The sequence below is a fragment of the Callithrix jacchus genome, chromosome 8, assembly GCF_049354715.1.
Source record: "Callithrix jacchus isolate 240 chromosome 8, calJac240_pri, whole genome shotgun sequence".
Taxonomy (NCBI): Eukaryota; Metazoa; Chordata; class Mammalia; order Primates; family Cebidae; genus Callithrix; species Callithrix jacchus.
Genome location: NC_133509.1, coordinates 104,968,044 through 104,994,136, shown reverse-complemented (window position 1 = coordinate 104,994,136; position 26,093 = coordinate 104,968,044). Strand labels below are relative to the sequence as shown.

Genomic DNA, 26,093 nt, shown 5'->3' with positions numbered 1-26,093 from the left:
ACGGAGCCTTCTCCCAGTTTCAGAGGCAGTGCGGCCACCCTTCTCCTGCAGCACTTTCAGTTTTGCTTCTGCAGCCTCAGCCCTGCCAGGCCTTGGCTGCAACGCACAGCTGGAGAGCCAGCTCCATTTACCACAAGGAAACCTGCTTTGGCCAAGATCTCAGGCCCAGTTCTGCTGTACTAAGCAGTTTTAGAGAAGGTAAGGCGGGACAGCCTGGAGGCACTAGCCAAGCCAAGCAGACCGAGCCCCGTCTGGAGTTGGGTCCAGGCCCCGCCAGCTGTGCGGGTGCAGCAGGGAAATGCCAAGTCAGCCACATTCCAGCCTCTTTCTTGCAAAGCCATCAACGGGCAACCACACCGGGCAGGAAGGAGGAAACCACAGTACAGTCTCCCCTTGGAGGACCACGTGCAGGGCCAAGAGGCTCACACAGCCCTTCCCACCTCCCCTCAAAGTTGACTTTCCCTAGGTCAGAGTGGAGCCAGGAGAGGGTGTCCCTGCTCTAGAAGACTGCAGCTGAGATCTCAGAAATCTAACTTCGGGACTGATAAATGCTATGGTTGCTACGGGAAGGCTGATCTAAGGGGGAGCATTGCCTCCTGGAGCTCTGGCCAGAGGAGCCCAAGGGTTAACTCACTCACCCAGAAAATATTCACGGAGAAGGGCTATCACCCAGTGATATTTGCAAGGCACCCCCTCCCATGCACCTGCCATAGAGTTTCTGCAGACACCCCATTCTACTTTGCCTATTTTTAGATCTTTGTAGCACTGCTTTTTGCTACTAAATCCAGCCAGAAAAGGGAGTAGATGCCTCCCACTCTTCCACTCACTGCATCTAGCAAGTCTTGAAAGTTTTATCGATTTCTTTACAAAAGCTTCAGCAAATCATCCCTTTCCCACATTCCATGTCCTCATCACCCTTCACGCTAGCACTTGCTATAATCTTCCTGCCTATTTTGCTCCTCTCCAATCCTGCTTCCATAGTGCCATCGGGATGACTCTGCAAAAATGCCCACCTAACTTTGTAGCTCCCTTCTGCTCTGCAGCTTGATTCCCAGGACCCAGCACCATCTGGGCTCTGTCCAGCTCTGCAGCCTCACCTCCTACCGGTCTCCATCCTGACTTCCAAACATAAACCATACTACTTCCTACAGCTCCTTCTTCATGTCTTACCCTGCTCACACCTCACTACCCACATGGTCCCCTCTGCTGGAAGGCCCTTACCCCTGGTCCATCTAGGTCAGACATTTTCCCATTTGTAAGCTCCACTGTTGCTCCCATGAAAAGCCTTCCCTGGCTTCCCCAGGGTCCCCTCAACACTTTCTCAGCCTCTATTAGCCCACCAACTTTGCACTGCTTTCATACGGTTGTTCTAGATCTCCCCTCCAAGGCCAGAAACTACGCCCTTTTCTTCAGACGCCCCACCTAGCGGGAAGCTCATACCAGGGGCGGGTTGAAAGGTGAGAGTTGATGCAAAGCCAACAACTCCATGGCCGACAGGAAGCAGATTGGGAGGAAGACACCTTTTTCTCTGCACTATCCAAACATCTTCCATCCCTTTTTCCCACTGTCCCCAAATAGGACTGTTTCCCTGGCCTCAGTCGATGTCCAGCTTTAACTGCTAGAGTCTGAGAGGATACAGGAGGGATCAGATGCTTCATTAACCTCATGCCTGCAGCCCCAACTCTGCCTGAACTCCACAACCAAGGCCAAAATGCAGGAAGCCTGGGCTTCCTAATTGTCTCTGTCAGACAAGCTACCTGACTTCCAGCTGCTCCATACCTCTGCTCTTCCATCAAACAAGAGGGATGACTGGCCAGGGTCTGTCTGCACAGCACCCCTGAGGCCCAGCCAGGGTGCCCAAGGGCCCTGTTTACAAAATAGCATCACAGTAAACTTGACAGCTGGCTCCAACCTTACACTTGGTCTTGAGATGGTCGACAGACCCTCTGATGTGCCAGAAAAGGGTCTTATCAAGACAGGGATCCATCCATCTATCCCCCATCCCTCTAGCTGTTTATTCATTTAACATATTTAGCAGTGCCGGGCACTAGTCTAAGCTCTGGGAATACAGCAGAGAAGAAGACAGAAAATGTTTCTTCTCTCATAGAACTTAAATTCTTATTGGGTTTGGAGAGACAGATAATATATCATCAACAAGCCAGCAAAATATCAGACCGTGATATACACCAGGCTGAGTGTTAAAAAGGGGTGCTGAGGTACAGGGTGAGCAGGCAGCTCATGTAGATTGAGTGGTCCTTAAGAAGGTGACATTAAAATAGATAAGCCGGGCCAATCATGGGAAGATGGGGAACTGAATTCTAGGAGCAACTGACATAGAGGTCCTGGAACAGGCAAGAGCTTGACTTGTTTGAGGAACCAGAACTGAAGAGATTCAGTGCCTGGAACACAACGGTGGGAAGGAGAATAATACATGGGGAGAGGCAGGGCTGGCAAGATTGTCCTGAAGGGCCAGCCCCGGTCAGAGTTAGGGCTTTTGCTGAATATAGATCTTCCTGGAAGATCTGGGATGGCCTTAAACCCTGTCACTACACTGGTAACCTGGAGGCTACCTTCCTGGATAGCAGTTTCTCTCTTTCTTCTCCCTTTCGCTACCCACTTCCTTGATTTCTAAATGATTTCTTGGAGCATCTTGTCTGTCTTTTGATTAAAGTCCAGCCTTTAGGTAACATAACTACCAAAGGCAGTTCAAATCTTTCATTCCCATTGAAACCAAGCGTGGTCAAGCTAATATGAACTTAAAATGAAAAACATGTTTTGGAACAATTATTTTTTTGAGAAACCTCTTCCAATAGAATAGAAAAGAGAGCCTCTTCCCTAAGGACACACTGGTATTAAAAAAATTATAAATTTCATAGCTTTCCTTGCCTGCAAAAATCCCTTCTGCCTGCCATTTGAGGATAAGGCACAAATCCTGACTTCCCCTGGCAGCAGGGCCCATCTGCATCCCCCACCTGCAGCGGAGACCACTTGGTGCTCTTGGGAAAGCAACCAAGGGGGAGTTTGAAGTTCTGCCTCTTTAGGACTCAGGCAGAACTGCAAGTGGGACCCCCAAGCTGGGGGCAGTGCCAGCAGCCTGCAGGGAGATGTAAGTGGGAAGCTCCAGACCAGAAATGTTTAAGCCCATGACCCACCTTTTTTCTTTTTTTCTCTCTTCTAAACATAAATATAAACATAAAACATAAATTTCTCATGCCTGTTTTTGCATAAAGCAACAGGTTTTTTTGGAGACGAAGTCTTGCTCTGTCACCCAGGCTGATGGGGTTTCACCATGTTAGCCAGGATAGTCTCCAGCTCCTGACCTCGTGATCCACCCGTCTTGGCCTCCTAAAGTGGGATTACAGGTGTGAGCCACCGCACCCGGCCAACAACAGGCATTTTTTCATATTCTAAACACAAATAACATAAAGGCCAACAATACTGAACATGCCTTTTCAAAATTTACCCTCGCCCCTCTTCTTGGAGATCCGGATGCCAGCCTCTCTGTCTCGGAGCCTGAGCGGCTGAGTACCATGGGCTGCCTGGAGCAGCTCCCATCTGTGAGCCTGTTGGACCCCATCTTCATCTTTCTCAGACTTAGTGCTGTGCTCCTCCTGGAGGAGGGCTGGCCCTCACCCACATGAGCAGCAGAAACAGAACCCCAGCCAGAAACCAGCCTCAGAGCTCACGGGACCATGGGGGGCTCACACAAGTACCCAAGAAGCAGTTTCCAAGATGGGCAACCACGGCACTCACTTCTTTTCTTTTTTCTCCTTTTTCTTAAAAAAAAAAAGTGTTTTGGTAAGAACACCAAACAGGAGATTTAGCCTGTTACAAACATCTGCGTGTAGAGCACTGAGCTGTGAACTCAAGGACAGTGTTGTGCAGCATCCCTGGGACTTCTTCATCTTGCTTTGCTGAAACTTAACACCCATTGGTCAGTAACTCCCACAAATCCCTGGCAACTGGCACTCTACTATCTGCTTCCATGTCTGACGGTTTCAGATACCTCATGCACGTGGCATCACGCAGCATCTGTGTTTGTGACTGCCTCGTTCCACTTAGCGTAATGTCCTCAATATAACAGGATTTCTCTCTTAAGACTGAATATTACTCCACCACAGACACATACCACATGTTCCTTATTCATCCACTGATGGGCATTGAGGTTGTTTCCACCTCTTGGCTATTGTGTGCACTTACTTTGATTTGATATAAAATTGGGTTTTCAAAACAGCTGCCTCCCCTGCCTCAGAATGCAGGACTGTCAACAGCTCTGCTTGGAGCCCTAAACTCCTACCCTAAATACATACCACATGGTCCTAGGAATCGCCACTGAGGGAGCCATGCTGTTGGCCTTCCACAGGCCTAGGCTTGTTCTCCTGGTGGCATTCCTTGCCTTCTTGATAACAACTCTGCCGCTGGACAGATGCAGGGGGACTAGCTCCCTCTCCTCAGTGAGCTGTGAAAGTTTAAAGCCAGGCTGCTCATCCCTGCCAAGCCTACGCCACCTCCCCTGCTGCTGTAAGGAGCTGAGACACTCCTCCGCTTGTCTCCACCAGTCCCTGCTGTGCCTCCCCTTCGGGCTTCATAAGCAGGAGTCTTACTCAGCACGTCTCAAAGGCCTTTCGGGATCTGAGTCCCGCCCACCTCTCTCACCTCCCAATCACAACTCTCACCTCCTCCGCCTCCTCCTCCACTGCCTGTCCACCACAGCCCAACCTAACTGAACCACAGACATGCACTTTCTTGGAGCCACAATATTCTTTTCTTCTCCCTGGAATGGCTTTCTCTTTTCTTTGACCGGCTAAGTCTTGCCTATCCTTCAAAACTCAGCTCAGCTATCACCTCCTCCAGGAAGTCTTCTCTGACTCTTCCAGACTCAGTTAGACAACCATTCTCTGTTCTTCCACTTCTGTCCTAGCACTCACCACAGAGTCTGTAAATATCTATCTATGGTCTAGTATCCCCACTAGGCTGCATCCTTTGAAGGTGGGACATGTCTCATATCCCCAGATACCTCATCCTTAGCTTAATGTTTGCCATGTCTTCCATGTTCAGAGGGTGGTAAGTGGTGGATGAATGCACACATGCATCTCCAACCGACTGGCATAATGGGCCCAAACTCATGAGTGCCAGCGATGCTAGTTACTGGGGAGCATATGCATTTCAGCCTCGTGTCAGGACTGCTTCAGCTGCCACCTCAATTCCTGATCTAAGCTGGATTTGGCTATGTGAGTGCCCAATTCCATTGCCAAGAGCTCCTTGAATTCTCAGGAGGTCAAAAAGGCATTTGGTTCCTGCCTTCTCAGGAGAGAAGAAAATCACAAAGTGCTTTGTGCTTCCTCTCTGCTCTCCTTGTCCCCGTGATATGCCCATCATCCTTCCGGCCATTCAGAACTCTCACTCCAACCATCGCCTTCTGAGACTGAACAGCTGGAAGTCCCAGAAAGTGGACTTTCCTATAAATCAGGTAACTCAAAGTGAGGCGCAAGCAGCTCCCAAAGAACAGGGAAGGTAGAGGAGCAGGAAGATTTTCAGCAGAAGGCGAATCAAAGCTATGGGTATGTGGTTTCAGGAAAAAGATCAATTTCCAGCCCTTGCCCTCCCCAAACCCTGCCCTCAGCATCTGAAAAGTCAAGGGCCTTCACATTCCCTTTTGAGCCTGAGTCCTGCTATATCCTCACCTCCCACCTCCAGTGGGCGCTGCTGAGTTAATGGCCTGAACCATGTCAGTGGTGAGAGCATCCAGTAGGCTGGTGATAAACTCCATTTTCTTCCCTTCTGGACAGCCTAAAAGATAAAATGAGATTTGAAGGCAGATACCTGGTAATAAACAAGTCAACAGCTTTCTCAACTACCATCCTTACCTAAACTTCTCAAAGCCCTTCTTGTCTAGCCAAATCCACTTTAGGGATTTGTTTACAGATCAGATGAGTCTCATAAACTTCCATAGCTCCTTTACCCATACCCCACAGAGGACCATCAGACCAAATAATCCTTCCAGCTTACTTCCATTCCACACATTTTTGCTAGACATCAACTCAGGCACTAAGTTAAACACTAGGGATCCAGCACTGAACAGTACAGAAGGTCCTTATCCTGGCGAAGTTTATATCTGCAGGAGAACTCAAGCTAATAGCCAAGCTCACCCTAAAGTAAGAAAAAATACTATTCTAGGGGTAGGAACCAGGAGCTGCGGGAGCACAAGGGAGGGACAGAACCCCCGTGGTCAAAGTTGACTTAAGCATACCTACCACCGGATCCATCCAAGAGCCTCCTCCTGTTTTCACCTCCCTCCTCATCCATCTTAGATGATAACTATGGCATCTCTCTTGTAAATACTCCCAAGTCCTTTGCTCCTCTTTTCCTCCTTGCACTATTCCAGCAAAACACAGTAAAACACAGATGAACCTTCTCATAGACAGCCTTTTCCATGTCTATACCAAGTAGCTGGGGAAAACACCACCGGGCAATTGGATAGATGGTTGTCCTACAAAGTCACCAGCACCAGCACCAGATAGGCCCTCTACGCTACTCCCAATGCTCCTCTCCACAGCAACTAGCTCATTCTCTTCTCTCTCCAAATCCTCCAGGTCTCAGGGTCAACACATGCTTCTGTGGAATCTGAAGCAGGTTCTCCCTGCCATTCTCACAGCACATTCCGCTTTTCCTTCAGAGTATCCGCCATGACTGTTTATAAGTGCCCGTATTCATTTACTTGTCTCCAATCAGTCTCTACTCTGTAAGTCTCATGTCAACTTTGACCACTAGATTATACCCAGTGCCTGCACATAGTAGCATCTCAAGTCCACATTTGTTGAGGGGATGGCTAAAAGGCGTACCCTGGCCACCATGACTCCATTCTTGTGATGGGGTGATTTCTACAAACCTCATGTGGAAACTCCCTGACTTTTAGAACTCTCTGCTTTCAGTTCTCATTTGGAGTCCTAACAGGTCAAGGGAAGGTGGCCAATTTCCCACCACTGCTGATCTGACTTTGCGCTATGTAAAGACAACAGGATTCCAAACCACCAATATTTAGTAATTTTACTGTAACTTGCAGGCAGAGATCACTATAAATAAGGAGAAACCCACAGAGCAGCCATTTGGAGGTCGGAGGGCCCTGCCTATATGTCTTGCGTCACATTCTTGGTGGTCCTGTGTCACCAGGGGTCATCTGCCTCTTCAGAGCAGGCAACAGACACTGTCCACATCACTCAGGACAACCCTTCCCTGTAAGCTATCTTATCCTCACAGCCCTGGAAAAAATAACTCACGGTGCCCAAAACATTGTCCCCATGGACCTCAGAAGGACAACGCATTGCAGAATTGCAGAGACAAAATTTTAATCTGTCTCTGTCATTACCTTATAGTGTAATGTCATTATAATGTAATGACTACATTACAAAGAGAAGAGGCACAAGGAAGAGAAGCAACATCCACAAGAGCACAGAGCTAATTAGGAATAAATCCCAGACTGGGATGCAGATCCCATGGCTCCTGGCTCCGTCTTACACATGGGGAAACAAAGAAGAGAGAGCTTCTTCTGCATGACGAGAGGGTACGTGAAGAGAAGGAGGTGAAGGCGCCAGCAGGGGCAGCATTGTGTCCCACCTGGTAGCTCCCTGTCCTTGAAGGGATCATCTGCCTCTGTACTCTTGGCCCTGGCATCGCTCTCACAACTGGGCATCACGTAGCTGGGAAAAGAAATATGGGGGTTGGAAGGGGCTGGCAACTGAGCCTACTCAGTCACTACTGCCCAGCAATGATCTGTGTTGTCACCAAGCCTAAAGCACCAAGGGTGGGCAGCACGATATCCCTTGCGCTGTTCGGCAGCTACAAGGCAATCTTAGAATCAGTGTTTCCATTGAGATATGTTCAAGCATGTCATTTCAACCACTCAAGCATAATAACAATGACATTTGAGCTGCACACAGTATCTTTTGATCCATGGAACCTAGTGGCTTAGACAGGGCAATAATCTCATCAGGAAAGTGGCATTCAGAGAAGTTAAGTACCGTTCCAAAGTCTTACATTAGAAAGAGACAGGCCTGTGAGCAGAATCCGGGTCCCAGGGTCTTCCTACCTGAAACTCTTCTACTCATGAATGAAATCATTGCTCTCCCAGGCAGTCAACTCCCACCAAAGCAGGGAAGGAATGCTGGGAGATGCCAGCATGCATAACAGGCAGCAGGTCCGTTTTTCCCAGGACCCAGCCCGAGGGGGCTTACCGTGTGGAGGTCCCAGGCAGCGGGCGCCCCGTGTCCACCAGCACACACCAGCAATAGCCAGTGGACTGGTGGCACTGCACTGGCTTATAGAGTCCCCCAGGGGCACACTCAGGGATGACAATACCCTCGCGGGGATTCTGCCGAGCCTCTTCCAGGGCACTCTGCCTCTCCTGGTCACACGAGTGGACTTTCTCTGCAAAGGAAGACACAGACTGTGGTGACTATCACTCCTATAACTTAACATTCCTGTCTTCTGTGACCAGCACCCAAAGTAAATAGCAAGGACCAGGCCTGGACCCAAGGAACTGATGAGCTGCCTGGTTGATGAATTACCACAGAGAGCTGTCTCCCATGTCAGTGCCATGCTGAGGGGGCTGGAGGTTCAGAACCTCCCCATGGCCATCTCTGGGGCCAGCATTCATTAGCATTCCCACAAAATAGGTTCAACTGCAGCAACGAGCCAGCCAGGGACGCCAGGGACGCCCTTTCTCAGAGTGGCAGCTTGCCCCCAGGGTGGAATGCCTCACGGTTTTCAGAGTGGCTCCTGCTGATGTGCTGCCTACTGGCTGCAGGAGAGGAGGGTGCAGGAGGCTGGCTGCCCTGGGAACTGATGCAGGAATGCCTCTGCATGTAGACCTTTCCAAGCCCAGTCACAGCAGGATGGAGCCGTGGCCACAAGCCTCATGTGGAGTGACGCTCGGCACCCAGGAGGAGCAGAAACAAGGACCAACCCTGGCTCTTCCCCACCCTCCAATGTGCTGGACAAAGCAGATCGAGTGAACTTCAGTGAAATACACAACACTGCTTCCATCCAATGGTAGAGAAAACAGGCCCAGCCAGAATGTGTCCGTACTCAGCAGCCTCAGGAACACATGAGCATGTCTGAACAGCCAAACCTGGTTTCCCCCCAGCCAGTCCTAGGCTGAGACAGTGCATGGTGCCCTGTGTCCAGCATGGACAGCTCCAGGGTGTCTCACACCTGCACAGCTGCTTACCTGAAAATTCTTCCCAATCAAGCACTGAGCCTGCCTGGCTTCCCTTTTTTTTTTTTTTTTTTTTTTTTTTTTGTGGTTTTCTTTTTGTTTTAATTATTAAAAATAAATAGTGTTGGGTTTCTTACTATAAAGAAGTTTTAAAAAAGAAACTTTGGAAAAGCCTATAATCCCACTAAAGTTAAACACTCTACGCTCCCTAGATTTTATGTATATACATACATGGAAACACAGGTGCACACATCAACTTTTTTGATAACAAAAGAATCATATCACAAACCTGAACTACTACCTTATTTTTCATTTACTTGTTTATTTATCTGCTATATTTTCTTCACACCATTGTTCTACAACTCTTCTCTTGAAGAAGTTGACAGGAATGTAGTCTTGAGCATCCCACTGAATGATTACAGCATGTTACAAAAATGCCGTTCTTAAGAGCCAGGAACTTGGTATCAGCAACCTGGAGAATCATGCTATGCACTGAACAACAGCCCAAGTGATCAACTTCGCTCTAAAGAAGCCAAGTTCCTTGAAATAATGGCTCTGTGCCTGACACACATACAAGTAAAGCATGTATGTTAAACAAACCGCAGGAATACACAGAGACATAGAGTAGCTCGATGCAGTTTTACAGAGAAGTCAGTTGACAGGAAAATAATGCTGCATCTCACTGCTAGGAAAATGCTCAAAAACAATTGCCCAGTGACTCCCATTGCAGGGTTAAAGGACTATTTCCTTAGGGGCAGAAAAAGATCTGAGGGCCAAGAGGCAGGTAGGTGGAGCATATTTACTATTAAAATAGAAAATACAATTTTGAATTCGGGAAGTGAAAAAGCTACTGTTTTCATAATGTGGATATAGCAAAGCTAAACAGAATCCCCCTGGCTAGAGGAAGAATGAAGCTTAAACAGCCGACAGACATTGGCTTTGGGGTTCTGCCTCCAACTGTGACTACCACCAGAACAGCATCTAGAGGCAGGAAAGAGACAGAAACTGAGCAGGGAGAGGGGCCTTGGGAAACCTGGCTTAAAGATCCAGCATGTTGACTTCAGCCCCTGGCTGGGAAGGTACCATGGCAACTTCAAGGGGACTATGCAAGAATTTTTCAATAGCTCCCCCAACCCCAGTTTGGTAGCCTTATTTTCCTACCTCGTATTTCATGCCATGAAAGAGGCAACAGAGGAGCAAAACCAAAGGAAAACAGCTTTTTACCGGCACCACGTTCATGTAACAACCTCTGACAGAGGCTTTAAATTAAGACTCTCCAGGCCAACCTTCTGAAGCCATAAATCAGACTGAAAGCAAGAGGCAAAGAGAGAAGGGGGGAACTTCCCCAGGGGCAGAGCGAATAATGAACCTGACTTCACACCTCTGGGGATCCCGAGACCCTTGGAAATGTGGACAGGAGCCATCTAAGAAGAGGCACAGACCCATGGTTTGGACCCTGTTAATGGATTTCTGGAAGTCCTTGAAGGGTGTTTGGAGCCGTTTATAGTCAGTATCTATGAAGCTCCGTGGAGAATAAAATCATTAAAATGCCAGGCTCTGTGGCTCATGCCTATAGCCCCAGCATTTGGGGAGGCTCAGGCAGGCACGCAGATTGCTTGAGCTCAGGGGTTTGAGACCAGCCTGGGTAACATAGCAATACCCTGTCTTTACAAAAATAAATAAATAAAATAATAATGATAATACTATAAACGTTGCCAATGTGGTGGTGTATGCCTATAGTCCCAGCTACCCAGGAGGCTGAGGTGGGAGGGTCACCTGAGTCCAGGAGGTCACCTGAGTCCAGGAGGTTGAGGCTGCAGTGAGCCGTGATTACACCACTGCACTCCAGCCTGGGCCACACAGTAAGACCATGTCTCAATAAAATGAAATAAAATAAATCATAAAAAAGAAAAAGCTCACTAACTTGGAAATTTGGGGGATAGCAAAGAATTGAAAAGAAGCCTGAATGCAAGGATTATTACTTTCTTATTTGATTATTTCTGTTATTGATTTATTACTTCATTACAGTATCTGCAAGTCCAGGTGCCTCTAAGAAAGAGACAGGAGTGATTTATCACAGTAGCACCAACCCTCTGTGAAGAGTACGCAGAGAGTTTGTCTCACAGCAAAGAGGAAATCTCCCTTAAACTCATCTGTACAACTAATAACAATAAAAACAAACATTCATTGAGAGATATGTGCCAGGCAATAGACTAAGATTTTAAGTGATGAATCCCTTTGCCCGCGTGAGGTAGGCACTATTACTATACCCATTTTTTAGACAAGGAATCTGAACATTGAAGAGATTAATGGATTTTCCCAAGTTCATTCAGCCAAGAGAGAGAAGGGCTGGGGATCCTGAGAGTCAGGCTTGACTTGCTAACCTCTAGACAGTGTTGCCTCTAACCATTTGCTCTGGGAAAAAAATACAGGTTTTTTTTTTTTTTTTTTTTTTGAGATGGAGTTTCGCTCTTGTTGCCAAGGCTGGAATGCAGTGGTGTGATCCTGCTTACTGCAACCTCCACCTCCCGAACTCAAGCAGTTCTCCTACTTTGGCTGAGGTTCAACCTCTACTGCCGAGTAGTTGGGATTACAGGCATGCGCCACCATATCCAGCTAATTTTGTATTTTTAGTAGAGACGGGGTTTCTCCATGTTGGTCAGGCTGGTCTCGATCTCCTGACCTCGTGATCCACCTGCATCGGCCTCCCAAAGTGCTGAGATTACAGGCGTGAGCTACCACGCCTGGCTGAAAAATATATTTATTTTTACAGTGAGCTCCTCTATGTCAGTGTCTTTGCAGACTATCCCAAATCTGCTGCATTCAAAACCAAATGTGCTAGACACAGCACGGCTTCTTCTGACCCATGATGTCTTTTCAACTTAAGCACACTACAAATCTTGTACCTGGGTATTTTTCTCTCTTTGCCTCAGAAGTGGAAAACGTAAAACCAAATTTAACTCACCCACCATTGCAGAACTATAAAATGAATAACAACAGCTAACATCTATTTGAGTATTTGCCATGGGCCAGACTTGGTAATTAGGTGCATCATTTGTATTAACTCACTTCAAACTCATTACAAACCTTTAAGGGCAGTGTTGTTATCCTCACTGAACAGAAAAGGATGCAGAAACACAGACTGGCCAAGAAATTGGATCAAGATCATAGAACTAGGAAGTGGCAGAGCTGACACACAGTACTGGCTGTGTGCTTCACCTCTCAGCAAGATCATCTTCTTGCCACAGGCGAATCTGATTTTTAATCTAACCTATATTTTTCTTTTACTCAGTATGGTTCATCTCATTATAAAACAGTCCCCACTGAGCTGTGTCTCCCTGTGCTCATGCCTGTGTGTGGACCTCTCCACGTGGACTCTGGTTCAGTTTGTTTGGCCAATTAGAGGCAACGCTGATGCTGTGTGTCAGGCCAAGGCCTCAAGGGGACTTGTAGCTCTCGCTTTTACTTCTGTGGAAGCTGCCCTGAGATCATCACAAGGAAGCTGGTCTTGCCTACTAGAGAACAAGAGGCCACAGAGAGGAAAGTGAAGCAGCTCAGACCATAGCGAGTGCCAACTGCAGACGTGAGAGGAAGGTCACCTTGTACCTTCCAGCCCAGCTGATCCTCCTCCATCTGGATGAGTCCAGGAGTAAATTCAGGTAAAACAAGGACCTGGCCAACTCACAGACACATTAGAAAGAATAAATTATTTTTATGGTAAGCCAGTACATTTTGGAGCAGTTTGTCACACAGCAATAGAAAACTGAAACATCTAGACCTCTTCAACTATTCATCAATTTATCCAACATGTATTTCTGTAGCCCCTGTAAGCCCTTCAATCAATCAGTCAATCAATTATTCTTGCAGTGCTTCTCTAGAGGTCATCGGCCATGCATATGCTAATCAGTAAGTACCACAGGGCATAAGTTTATTCCGTAACTGAGGACCCAGATTTGTAACTCATCCACCATTGCAGAAATGTAAAATGGATAACAATACCTAATATTTATTTGAGTATCTACCATGTGCCAGACTTGGTATTAGGCAGTTCACTTGTATTAACTCACTTCAAACTCAAATAAGTCTCTAAAATAGTGTTCGTATCCTCACTGAATAGAGGAGATGTAAAAACAGACTGGCAGAGTCACTAGATCAAGATCATAGAACTAAGAAGTGGCGGACCCAAAAAGCTAGCCCATCCATGGGGCCACCGTCATCCTCTGTCCTTCTCAATTACTGGATCCCAAATGCATCTTAAAATTCACATCTATTAGTTGTCTTAGGTACCAAGAAGTCCCTTTTCAGAATGCAAAACAGGGGGTCTATTTCATGGGTTTCATCATGATCATGGGTTCACAGAGGGAGCTCCCAGAAGTAAACACACACTGTTCCAAAATAATGTCTGCTCAGGAAAGTTGAGAGAGAGATGACAAGATTAGAACGTCTGGCCAGGTATCTATGAGAGTGGACCAAGACCATCTCTAAACACCTGGAAGCCATAAACAGCAGAGGAGAGGGAATAATCAGGGCTGCTCAGAGGGGATGGAAACACTTGGCCACACATACACACTCATGCGCCCACCCCTATAATCCTGTTTCTCAGATGGTGCAGAGAAGTGTGAGTCAGGTCATTCCACACTTGGCCATGAGTGGTTAAAGTTTCACTCACAAACCTCTGACTCCCTAAGAGAAGGAACACAACAGGAAAACATCCTTTGGAAGAAATGAAACCACATCCAGCCCTTGTCACCAGAAAGCACACAACCCACCGCTAATTGCACACAGCGAAGCAGGACCGAAGTGAAGCAAGAGTGGGCAGGGCAGGAGACAGGAGAGGAAAAAAGAGGTTGGACCAGACAAACATGAACCCTGTCTCCAGATCCAGGGCACAGGCTCCTTCACATCCCACCAAGATAGAATAAGCCTGGAGCACAGCTCTGTCAGCTAGGACTAGCCCAGGCCTCTGTGCCTCACAATTACTCGTGGTGATGGGGAACAAAGGAAAGCATAGATAACCTCATTCCTCAGCTAATCCCCAATCTTGATTTTAGCCCAGAGTTTAGTCTTTAATCCCGGAAACCTTTTCTTCTTCATCATCTTTTTCCTTTCTCTTCTTTTTTTGTTTAAAGCAAAAATGGCCAAAAAACATAAACATTATGAGATTTGAGTTTCAGCTCTTTGCACTGGCCTTTCTTTCCAGACACTGCTTTCCAGAGAAGGAACTGGTGAAGGAAGGGGCAGACAGAAGAGCTGAGATCCTGGGTAACGCAACACCAAGCACCTTCTGCACATGCAGTCAGCAGTTATTGGGGGGCCAGCCATGCTGTGAAATTTTTGGAGAAAGAACATGGGAACCTCATGGTGGTGGAGGAAGCTGGGAATGTAGGGGGAGATAGGTGGAGAGAGAAGACGGTAGGGAGACAGATGTCTGTGTCACTCACGGTTCTGCAGAGAAAGAGAACGAACGGAAGATAGAGACAGGTGTATATGTACGTGTGTATCTATATATCTATTTGTTTTGGAAGGGCTAGCACAGGGACAAATGCTAGACATCTACAGATTATAGATACGTACACACATATACATAGAGAGAGTGCTATTTTAAGGAATTGGCTATATAATTATAAAGGTTGGCAAGTCTGAAATAAGTTGGGCAGGCCAGTAGGCTAGAAATTCAGGTAAAAGTGATGGGGCAGTCTCGAGCCCAAAATCAACAGGTCAGGTCAGCAGGCTGGAAACTCAGGCAGGATTTCCATGTTACCGTCTAGAGGCAGAACTCTTTCTTTTTGGGGAAACCTCAGTCTTTGCTCATAAGCCCTTCCACTGATTGAATGGGACCCACCCACAGAATGAAGGGCAATCTGCTTTAATTGAAGTCAACTGACTGTAAATGTTAACACAAAATACCTTCACACCAATATCTAGATGAGTGTTTGACCCAACAACTGGGCAGGATGGCCTAGCCAGGTTGACCCATAACATGAAGCACTGAAAAATGAGTCCATCTGAAAAATGATTTCAAGAAAAATGGCTAATCTTACAGAGAACCATACACAGAAGAGCTGAAGAAGAGTCACAAGTCATAAAAATGTGGACTGGGACGATGCCTTCATGAATGATGCAGCCTTCTCAGAGAAAGAACCAGAGGCTCTCCCAGTGAGGCATGGTTGGTAAGCAAGGTTCCTACACAGGTCATCTGGACAGGGAATTCCTTACACTACAGAAAAAGGGAGCTGACATTGTCCTAAGAGAGGAGGCCCTAAAGCAAGATTCTGAGTAGCCAATGAGATTAGAGTCTAGGAAGAGGACACAAAAAGGGCTGAGACCTTGTGGACCCAAGTTCCCAGCCAAGCTGTTACTGGTTGTATATGTACTGGGTGCTGGCATCATGTCAGGTGCTGGAGAGGCCAGAAAAACTCTATAAGATGTAGCAATCAGAAAGAATGAACCATGAGATCTTAGCCTACCCTCATTCAAGGCCATCCTCCATCCCTGAAGCTTTCGCTGAGGCCCTGCCCAGAACAGTGTGGCCCCTGTGTAGGATCTCCCCTCATGAGCCCCTGGTCCTTGGTACCCTGACTTCACTGGATGCAAGTTCCTGGGAACTAGGACTCTGCACATCCTTCCTGAGCCTTTACCTCACCCATCTCTGGTAGCCACAGGACAGCCATGGAATCTTGGGTGTACAAGATCCGTAAAGGGTACTTGGTCCAAGAACCCTTCTATTGCTTGAGTCCCCTTTATGTCATACCTCCCACAGAATTCTAGTCTGTCACTGCAGAGATGAGGCTGCCCACTGTTGAATAAATCATGGGGATGAGACCACAGAGACTGAAAAAAGAATATCTATCCCTTTGACACATCCTGGGAAATGCTACACTCAACCCTCAGACCATCAAGCACTAGATTTTCTTAGGGGAAAAATCAATTAAAATGTTATGCAGACTGAAAAATGAGAGGCACTTACTTAAGTTTCATTGCAAAAGGAGTTGTCCCACTGGGCCAAGTGTATTAAAGAAAAAATTAGCATTGTGTCACCTACAGTGACCCTGAAACCTCTTCAAATACCTCATACCCACCTAGTCTCTTATCAAAAATGAATGAAATGTCAAAAGATAACCCAAAATATCAGACTGTGTGTTGTAAACAATCTTTCTAAATCACAACATGAAATTCCAAAGGCGTAAGAAACCACATGGCTCCAGCCTCAGGCTTCTCTAGGTCAGCGTGAGAGCATGTGAGAGTGTGGTGTCGGGACTGGTCCAGAAGTGTCGGGTGCCTGAGAATTTGGCAGAGAAAGGCACTGCAGGAGTGAAGGAGAGAGAGATAGGATGGGGTTGAAAGGAACTGACTTTTCTGTTTTGGAAGGGCTAGCACAGGGATAAGATGCGGTGCCCCAGGGAAGGGTTGCTGGAGTCTGTGATTTATGGGACATCACCGAGCAGGCACTTGCTGTTTATTTAGCCACAAAGGGTTTTAGCACCTATGGTTTCAAGCCAACTATGTGAACAGGTTATTTTTCTTACTTGTGGACTCTGCGCTTTTTCACAGGAGGAGCTAAGTGGCCCCCAGAGGGTCATTTTTCCAAGCACCATTTGCTGGGCCGACTCTGCCCTTCTGCCACAGCTTTCCATCACGCATACCGCTCAGTGCCACTTGGCCACCACCAACTCCCAATTCCTGATTTCCCAACACCTATGTGACTCAGAGTTATGCAGGGGCTCTGGGAACCCCTGAAGAGGGTGAGAGCCCACAGAACCATCGCTCAGGGCTCCTTTCCAAAGAGAGGGCAGACAACTGGCCCAGAAAAGGAAAGGCCCTACCAGGGCAAGGAAAAAGCAAAAGTCACTGGCAAACAAAACAAAGTCAGCCCCTGAAATTGCACTCAGGTTTGTATCAGGTAGAGGGTGGGTATGGGGAGAATAGAAAGAATTTGCACAAATTAGAGTCACCACTTCTGTTGGGATGGGTTTCTCCATTGCCTTTAATCTAAAAATCCTTTTCCCCTACAGAATAGGCAGCAAAAGAAAGCAAAAAACCTAACATCATCCCTCAATTGTAACCTACAAAGGGATCTGGGAGAACCCCCGGAGGAGGCACCCCTTCTGGTTAACTCACTGGCCAAGGGAAGAGCTGTCTCCAGCTCCACCCCAGATGGAGAGATGAGGATGGTCTAAAAGCTCAGCTGGAGGGCTGCTCCCATGTCAGAGAGCACTCAGGGCAGTCAGAGGGAACTAGAGGTAGGGGGTGAGGGAATACTTGGGCTTCCTTGGCAAGGCTGAAAGCAATATAAGTACCTATCACTCCTCCTCCTGCACACTCCCATCCAAGGGTCTGGCAAGTTAGAAGGTTCTGAAGCCATCAACAGTTGGAATAGAGGCAATATAGGTAGTCAAGAGCATGGGCTTTGTGGTCAATGAATCAGGCTCCACCCCTTGTTCGCTCTGTGACCTTGGCCAGTTAGAGTTCTCAAAATTCCAGGTTCCTTACGTGTAAAGGGAAGGTAACTCTCGCACATGCCTCATAGGGTCGTTGTGAAGATTAAATGCAATCGCATGTGAAAAACATGATATCTGGTGGCAAAGTAAGTTGCTAAATGGTAGTTCCTATTCCTACTAGCTGGTCTAAGGTAGAGTGTGGAGTAAACATGGTCTTTCTGCCCTATCCTGATGAAGAAATCCCTGTGAATGACCAGTCTCCTCAACAGGACTCCAGTGGCTGACCAAGGGTGGGTAATGGAGCAGTCTCCTCAGAGGCAGGCAATAAAGGGGTACTGGGTCTGCAGAGAAACTAAAAAACATGTGCACATACAGCTGAGAGCCTATCTGCTTTTTATAATCATTATGCCAGCAATTCAAAGCAAGGTCAGTAATAAAATACTCCTCCCCACTGGGGTGGACCACACCATCATCCCAGATCCCTTTGGTGCACCACTGCCCAATGATCAGCTCCTGCCTTGAATATTCCTTGTATTTCATCCTTTGACCCCCTCAGCGGCAAACAGAGGCCTTAGCACATGAAAGTTCTTGATGGATCTGTGACCTTGGACAAAAAGCCCTTAGCAAGTCTGGGCTCCTGGTTTCTCATCTAAGATTAAGTGGCAATACTAGATGACTCAGGCCCTTCTCACTCTAACGGCCCACAATTTAGCAATTAGACAAAATCAGGTGCACTTCTCCGTGACTCAGGGGCCAGATCTAAACTTAGCTCCCCAAGTCCCAGAGCACCAGGAAGAGACTGGCTTAAGGGGAAGGCTGCTCAGTGCTCTCAGGTTCTACCTCATACCTCTTTTCACAGCCCTGCTATGTGGCCTGTGAGCCACACCTAACCTGCTACGCCTCAGAGATCCCATCTTCAGCACAAAAGTAACACCATGCACCCCACGTCCCTGACATTGGCCGAGGCCACCTTCTCACAGGGATGTTTACTGTAAGTAGGGCGTGCTGCTGGGATGAAGTGTCACGGGTGAGGAGCTGTAAGGGAAAATTACAAACCAACCAGCCTGTCTAAATAGTTTCTCTCTGTGTAACCCAAAATGGCCACGCATGGCTCACCATGGTCTGAAGTGGTGGTGACCGCTTCCTTCCCACGCAGGGACTGAGTTCCTACAGGGTAGGGAAGAACAAGATCAAAATTCTACAGACAATATTTCATCCAGGATGGCTTGTCCCAATATAGCATGGAGGCAATTTTCTAACTTTTCCCCTGAAGCATCATTGACTCGCATCTTCTCAAAGTTTTAAAAAGTTTGCATCTCTGTTGACTCATGGCATTCAGTGAGCAGACCCTTCCACCAAAAAGAATATGAAGTACTTCACAGTATTTTTGCAGTGACAAGTACTGAGGATTAGCAAGCTGCATTTTTTTTCTAGTTTTTCTCAGTAACTTCATTAGCCTTTACCTGACAGTTTCTGTACTTTTAAGAGCAAGTCCTAGCAAATAAAAATTTAGACAGAAAGGGAGGAGAGGGCACAGACAAAGGGAGAAGATGGGAGAGATATTTAAATTTATCAAAATAAAGTATCACAACTTCACTCTTTACTCCTCAAAACATGGTGTTGCATGTGTGTTTATGACATGTATACCCCATCCACTTCCAAAGCCACTTTACAAATAAACACAGAATGAGGACCCTCAGATTGAAGCAGAGACTGCAGTTGACTTTGAGAAAATTGGAATGAGCCAATGACAGTATCTGGGCAGGATGTTTAATTTCAGTGTCTTAGCAGCAGAGGCCAAAAGGAAAATACCAGGACACGTGGTTTTGCTATCAAACATTAAAAAGCAGACACGATCCCCTCCAGAAACAGAAACAGAACCACTGCCGATGCAGCACCTCGTCCCAGTGCTGGGTCCTCCTGCCTGCAGCACACCCCTCCACCCTCCCACACCTTTGTGTTCCAAGCAGACAACGTGGGGCGACGGAGCAAGGCAACCGGGAAAGCTAATTTTAAAGCAAGGTAAAAATGGACTGTGCGGCTAGGCTCCCTGGGGCCTCCAAGTGTGTTTATTGCTCCTCTTCGCAGAGGGAAAATTTAAGAAAGAACAACGCTTTTGTTGCCATGGAGAAAGCCGTAGGGATGACCACCCATCCCCCATCCTCAGCTCAATTCTACTGGCCATGATTGACCAAGGCACCTGCATCAGAGAGATGGGCAGACATCCAGAAGGCCAGTTATGGAAATAAATATCCAGGGTGTGTTTTTATATAGATATTTTAAATGCACACAAGCCCAGACCCATCCTCGGCTGCTAACGTTAGTGGATTACTCATTCTTCCTTCCAATCACGTCATGTGCGAGATTCCAGGTGGCCATGGGGTATTTGCTTAGAACGGCTACTGCTGGTTTCCCTGCGAGCTGTTTATTTTTCCAGGCCTCAAGTCATTACATCAGCCGGCGGTTTCTAGGCGGGCCAACAGTGCTGGCTTTGGGGGTGGGGGAATCCAGCCAAGAGGTGCAGTTGCCTCAGTGACCCCAAGTCCCAATCATAGCAGCTATCCCAGCAGGAACTTCCTGGGTGAGGGAGGAGCAATCCAAGATGGCCAAGGGGCCTGAAGCAGGCCTAGAAGAGCAATACTCTGACACTGGTAGGTGAAGGCAGGGAAGCTGTGAACAGCTTACCTGTGATATGTAAAGTGTTTTGAGCTCATGCACGAGGAGGCCAGGGTGTCACTTACATGGTAAAACTTAAAAGAAATGCATTTCCACCCTGTGTCTGTGCTGATGGCTCTGTCTCCAGGGAGCAGAGTCACCATGAGCTTCTCCATTCAATGTTGTAGAGAAGGAAGCGCTGTGGGTCTAAGAGGCAAGGGAGGAAAGGCATGGCCTTTTCTGATTTAACTCACAGGGCCAGGGTCTAGGGCCTCCTTGAAGTCCTTGATCAGATCATGAAAGACATTAACTGGAAAAAACAGGGACAAAGGAAATAAAGAGATGACAAAACAAAGAGGAAGTCATGCCACTCCACTCCACTTGAGGCCACAGAGTCAAGCCCCCAGGGCAGAAGGAAATGAGCGGTGCGCCTTGGGAACATTACCATGGTACACAGAGAAGAGTTACATGACCATATTTCCTGAGAGATTATACTTGCCCAGAGGAGAAGGTGTGGAAGCTTGTCGTATAGAAACAAAGAAGTAGATCAGAGCCGTAGGAAAGTGCCTGCACAGAGTCCAATTTAGAAGCATGAGGAGATGGGATGAAGAATTAGATGAAACCTAATTCTTGTCATTTATTTAATCTCTTTATCATCTATAAAATGGAGATGATTAAAAAATATTTTACACACTAGGTATATTAAGAAATGCCTTGGTGGCCAATCCTGATTAAAGAAAAACTTAGCAAGAGTTCATATTTCCTTACAAAAGCAGAACAGAGGCTCCATCCAACACTTGTCGATGGGAAGACGCTGCTCTCAAGCTCTAGGGTATCAGCTGGCCAGGTATGTGGTCTTCCTGAATGCAAAAGAAATTCCTAGTGCAACGGAGATGCAACGGAGGAGAGGTTCAACAGAGGTGAAAACCGAAGAGAAGACCGAAGAAGTAAAATTTCTCAACGCTAAACCTGCCAGGTACTCAAAAGGTGGCACTGACCATAGTGAATGACAAAGTCTTAGAAACAAGGGCAAAAACTTCCAGGAGCAGAGAGAAAGACTGGGAAAGCCTGCAGGCATATGTGTCATGTTGTTGCAAAACTTCAGCTGCCCAGTGGAACCTTTCCAACATCAACAGTCCACCGGCCAGAAAACCAACCTGGCGTCACAGGGTCTGAGTGTGAAAAAAGGATGCTTGGGGTGTAAAAGAAACTGGGATAGCCTTTTTGCCCCTGAGAGACAGCTGAAAAGAAGAGCTCTCACGCCAGTGGGCTTCATGGAGTCCCACTGAAACCTCTCTGGGGATGCCGGCTAAAGCACAGCTGAACCCAGGCTCTTCCATCAAACTAATGACAAACTGCCTCAGGTGTTTGGCCAAGAGGCTCTAGCCCCTACCAGAGCCAAATATCCAGACATAAGTTATCATTAAGGAATATGTGACTTCTCCTTAAACCAAACATAATAACGTGAAAAGTGGCTAGCAGAAGACATAAAGATATCCCACCAAGAGTCACCAGTGTTTTGTTGGGTTTAAAAATTCATTTATGAGGTACCTACTATGTGCCAGGCATTACACAGATGCTCTTGAGTCCTCACAATAAAAGTGTGAGGCACTAAAACTATTTTTGACATACAAGGAAATCGAGACTCAGGGAAGTTAATTAACTTTCCCAAGCTCACCAAGGCTCTCAGTGAGAAGCTAGCATTGGAAACCAGGTATATAGGTTTGTCTGACACCAAAGCCCATGCTTTTGCCATTACATGGTTTATCTCTACCACATGCAAAAGACTCCCTACACCCTGCCTAAGAAAGTCAAACCTCAGGATCTTTTTTGGCAACCCGTTTGTGGGAGCATGGTTTGTGGGAGCGTTAACAGGATGTTAAAGCTTTGGAAGAGGTTTGTGTGAGATGGCGACGAGCCTCGAGAGCTGCCTCAGCGCTCCTGTGCTGATGCAGGCTTACCTGGGCATGTCAGGAAGCAACCTCCTGCCTGGTCTATCAGAGGGGCTAGAAAACTTAAGACATCCCCATACACACACTCCCATCCAAATGCTTCTATTTCAATCACATATGCCAGAAGCAAGAAAGCTTTTCTGTAAAGGGTCAGATAAGAAATATTTTGGGCTTTGCAGGCCATACAGGGTCTGTCACAACTATTCCACTCTACTATTTAGATGAAAATGGTCACAGACACTACATAAATATATGGCTGTGGCTGTGATCCAACCCAACTTTATTTTCAAAAACAGGCAGATGACCATTTGACAACCCCTGTTACAGGTCTTTGTGGCACCATATCTTTTATACATAATTATATCAGAGGTTGATAGGCATTCAGTCAGTATTACTAGTTGATCATGATGGAGAAAGTCCCAGTTTAGTAGGGGAGTCCGAAGTTATCAGTCTCTAACAATTATCCCTAGTCTCCGTTTCTCCCAGAGAACCAACTGTTAGGTCTCTCCCACCTATCCTGTCATACACACTAACCTTACAGATATAACTGGGGTCAGCCAGAGAAAAATAAAGGTACCCAGGTCACCCCAACAAAACGAAGGTGGATGAACCTGCCAAGAATCCATTTCTCAACAAGACCCAATTTTCAACCAATTGGAGAGTAGAAATGAAAGCAGAACTTCAGCAGAAGCAAAGATTATCAACTGAGTTTGACATCACCACTTTACTACGGAGAGCATACAGCCCAAGAAAACAGGCGTTCTATTCCCAAAGATAACTAGTTTTCGCCAGCCCAACCACTTCCTAGCTATGACTCTTCCTAGCTAGGACAAGTTACTTCCTCTGTCTCAGCCTCTGACTCTTCAACTGCAAGATGGAGAAAAGAACTATCTCATAGCTATCTCATAGGGTTATGTGAAGCTCAAGTGAGATGACAAATGCAAAGTTCCACAGGTCCTGACACGAATTAGCTATTGCGACAGTACTATTTTAATGTTACTGATGACGATGATGATCTTTTCTCCTCCATCCTTCCCCAAAGCAATCAAATGCACGGGTAAGTGAAAAAGAAATCCAATGAAGCAATTGTTAAATGCCAAGTGAGTGTCTCAGGCAAAAGTACTGTGTGTTATAATTCAGAGAGCTCACCTTCCTATCTTCCATTTGGTCACAGAAGGAGAATTAACTCACGGGGGCCTTGCAGACCTTCCATTGCCTCAGGGACTAGGAGACCAGCTGCAAATGTTACTTCCAGCACTAGGTACTACAGGCACCAAAACCACTTCTATTTTATACATATTTGCCTAACAGGGAAAGGGGAATGGAGGGAGATCCTAAGAAGAAGCTGAATAGATCCCTTTGCTTAAGGTGACAATCATAAATTCTTTCGGATTGAAGAATTTTCACAATAATATTCCCATTATTCCTACCAATAATAATGACAATAATAAATACATGTACTTACAATTTATCAGCTAGCCAGGCATCAATTGAGTGCCATATAGACATTAACTTAGTTAACTTCTAACCATAGTCCTTTGAGGGAGAGATTGTGATCCCATTTTATGAATGAGAACTGAGGCTCAAAGGAATTACGTGACTTGACTGGGGCCACTAAGTGTTGGAGCTAGAACGTGAACCCACGTTTCACTAATTCCAAAGCCCGTGCTTTAACCACTGCACTATTCTGTCAAAGACTGATCCAAGGGAGTTCACAGTCTCCTTTCACTCCACCATCCCTTATACCCAACTTTTATCAGCGAACCAGACATACAAAGAGGCAGTGACCAGCCCGAGTCACAGAGGAACGCAACTGATAGCGTTTGAATTCACCTCTTGCTCTATATCATTCCTTGCACTCTAATGCCACATCGCCACCATTAGGACAGAGCTGGTGCACAGGGCAACTTAAAGGGGACCAATGACAGGACACTCACTAATTAATAGTCATGTAAAATTCTGCCTGCTGGTTCAAAATCATGTATCTTTTTTTCATAGTCTTGCCACCTGTTAGGAAAAGATGATATGGCTAAATTCAACAACCAGGCATAAATTATGCAGAGTGGTATTTCTCATAATGAAGTCTTAGGTTGAGAAGATAATCTTCCTTGAGAGAGGTACAGATTTGGCTTGTGAACACATTTTCCTGTTGATGAACATTTAGTCTTTATTGATAGTAAATAGACTTTACTGACTCTGGTCTTTACTGATATGAAATAGATTCTATTAAAAAAAATCCTACAAATCTGATCATCCTTCAAAAATTATCACCTTTCTACAAGGGGTTCAGCCAGTGCCCAAACTTGACCACTCACAAGACCCCCAACCAAAAGATCAGACCAGAAAAGACATGACTGTAAGCAGCTATTTAGAGCCTTCAAAATACACAGAACCAAGCCCCTCCAGGCTTGAAGTCCAACTTCTTTACATCCAGTCATTCTTCTTTCAAATTCTTCTGCATGGCATATGGAAAGTTAATCAAAATATTAAAATGTACAGTCAAAAATTTTTGTTAAAAGGATCAGCGACTTATGAAAAATGATTTCTGAGATGATAATTGAAGAAAATTAAAGCTGGATGGGATTAATGCATCCAATCTCCTTATTTTATAGCTATAGAAATTGACAACCAGACAGATTAAATGATTTTCCCAAACCCACACAATGGGAAGTCACAGAACCAAGGGACAAAGAAACAGAGATTGGATCCAGGAGCGGTGGTTCACGCCTGTAATCCCAGCACTTTGGGACTTTGGGAGGCCGAGGTGTGTGGATCATGAGGTCAGGAGTTCAAGACTTGCCTGCCCAAGATGGTGAAACCCCATCTCTACTAAAAATACAAAAAAAAAATTAGCCAGGTGTGATGGTGGGCACCTGTAATCCCAATTACTCTGGAGGTTGAGGCAGAGAATTGCTTGAACCCGGAAGGCGGAGGTTGCAGTGAGCCAAGATTGCACCACTGCACTCCAGCCTGGGTGACAGAATGAGACTCCTGCTCGAAACACACACACACACACACACACACACATACACACAAAACAAAACAAAACAAAAAAAACAGAAGGATAGATTGGGTACGTATATAATCCAAGGTAGGTTATTTACCTGAATTTCTTATGTTGGTGTTATTCAGTTTGGAGTCCTTGATCACCAAGTGCTTAATCCATAGAGTTGGAGCTGTGATTTCTAGGGGTGGGGAAAAGGAGAGAGAAAAAGTCTGGTCAAAGAGACTATGTGAGTGGAAGTGTAACCTCAGACTTCTTAATAGCCATTTTTCAAAGTCTGAGGCATTCAAGCGTCAACTCTTTCCCACATGCACTCCTCCCAGTTCCCCTCCCTTCCTCACAACGGAAGCTCCTATCCCCAACAGCTCATAAGAGCCGATCAGGGCATCCTGTGCTGGGAGGCAGAGTGGTCAGAGTGCAGAGGCTCTGAGCACTCCATCCAGGAATAAAAATATTATCCCAGGAGGTAAGAAACACGGGCCAAGCCAAGTCCCTCTCAGCTGCTTCCCTGGGAGAAGATTTAAAGGGGATAAATCAACAAACCAACGCCAAACAAATCACAGAGACCATTCTAGAGGAAGCGGCTGAGCCGAGATTGCTCCAGATGGGAAAGAAAGGAGTGGGTCTCATGTGTGTTTCAATTCCCTTTCTAATGGCTTCTCATGTGCAGCGGCTGAATTCCTCCATCCAGAGAGCACTAGGGAGCCTCCAGGCTCTCCAGGATTTGGTCACCCATTGAACAGGGAGAATCCTAAGTGACCCTGAGCATACTGTGGAGTGATCTTCAGTGACGGTACTGGGATGGTCTCCCAAGATGAGACAGTCTCCTT

The 26,093-nt window shown here is 46.4% G+C and overlaps 1 protein-coding gene across 6 annotated transcripts in view; it reads right to left on the bottom strand.

The window, feature by feature from the left end:
- Positions 1-26,093, bottom strand: part of SMOC1 (SPARC related modular calcium binding 1) — a 158,068-nt gene that overhangs the window by 22,595 nt on the left and 109,380 nt on the right. For all 6 annotated transcript variants that reach the window (XM_035260837.3, XM_035260841.3, XM_035260835.3 and 3 more), the window contains exons 7-10: positions 25,364-25,444; positions 8,232-8,424; positions 7,615-7,697; positions 5,685-5,790 (exon numbers count right to left, since the gene is read on the bottom strand). In XM_035260837.3, the coding sequence (XP_035116728.1) occupies positions 5,685-5,790; positions 7,615-7,697; positions 8,232-8,424; positions 25,364-25,444 (463 nt within the window). The remainder of the gene's footprint in view (positions 1-5,684; positions 5,791-7,614; positions 7,698-8,231; positions 8,425-25,363; positions 25,445-26,093) is intronic.